This window comes from Eimeria mitis, genomic scaffold (assembly GCF_000499745.2).
Source record: "Eimeria mitis Houghton genomic scaffold, Emh_scaff502, whole genome shotgun sequence".
Classification (NCBI taxonomy): Eukaryota; Apicomplexa; class Conoidasida; order Eucoccidiorida; family Eimeriidae; genus Eimeria; species Eimeria mitis.
The window spans coordinates 17,373-17,581 of record NW_013573319.1 but is presented as its reverse complement, the minus strand read 5'-3'; the positions used below and the strand labels follow the sequence as shown (position 1 = coordinate 17,581).

Genomic DNA, 209 nt, shown 5'->3' with positions numbered 1-209 from the left:
AAACTTAATTTTTTTTTTTTTTTTTTTTTTTCTTTCTTTTTTTGTCTCCTTTTGTTTTTCTTTTATGTCTCCTTTTGTTTCTTTTCTGTCTCCTTTCGTTTTCCTTTTTTGTCTCCTTTTGTGTTTGTTTTTTTGTCTCCTTTTGTCTTTGTTTTTTTCTCTACTTCTTTGTTTGTTTTTCTCCTTCTTTGTTTTTCTGTTGTCTCCGA

The 209-nt window shown here is 26.8% G+C and overlaps 1 protein-coding gene across 1 annotated transcript in view; it reads left to right on the top strand.

Moving 5' to 3' along the window:
- Positions 1-8, top strand: part of EMH_0014480 (uncharacterized protein) — a gene marked incomplete at both ends in the record, with an annotated part of 950 nt that extends 942 nt beyond the window's left edge. The window contains one exon of the mRNA XM_013500116.1: positions 4-8. Within this exon, the coding sequence (XP_013355570.1) occupies positions 4-8 (5 nt within the window). The remainder of the gene's footprint in view (positions 1-3) is intronic.
- Between the last annotated feature and the right edge of the window lie 201 nt (positions 9-209).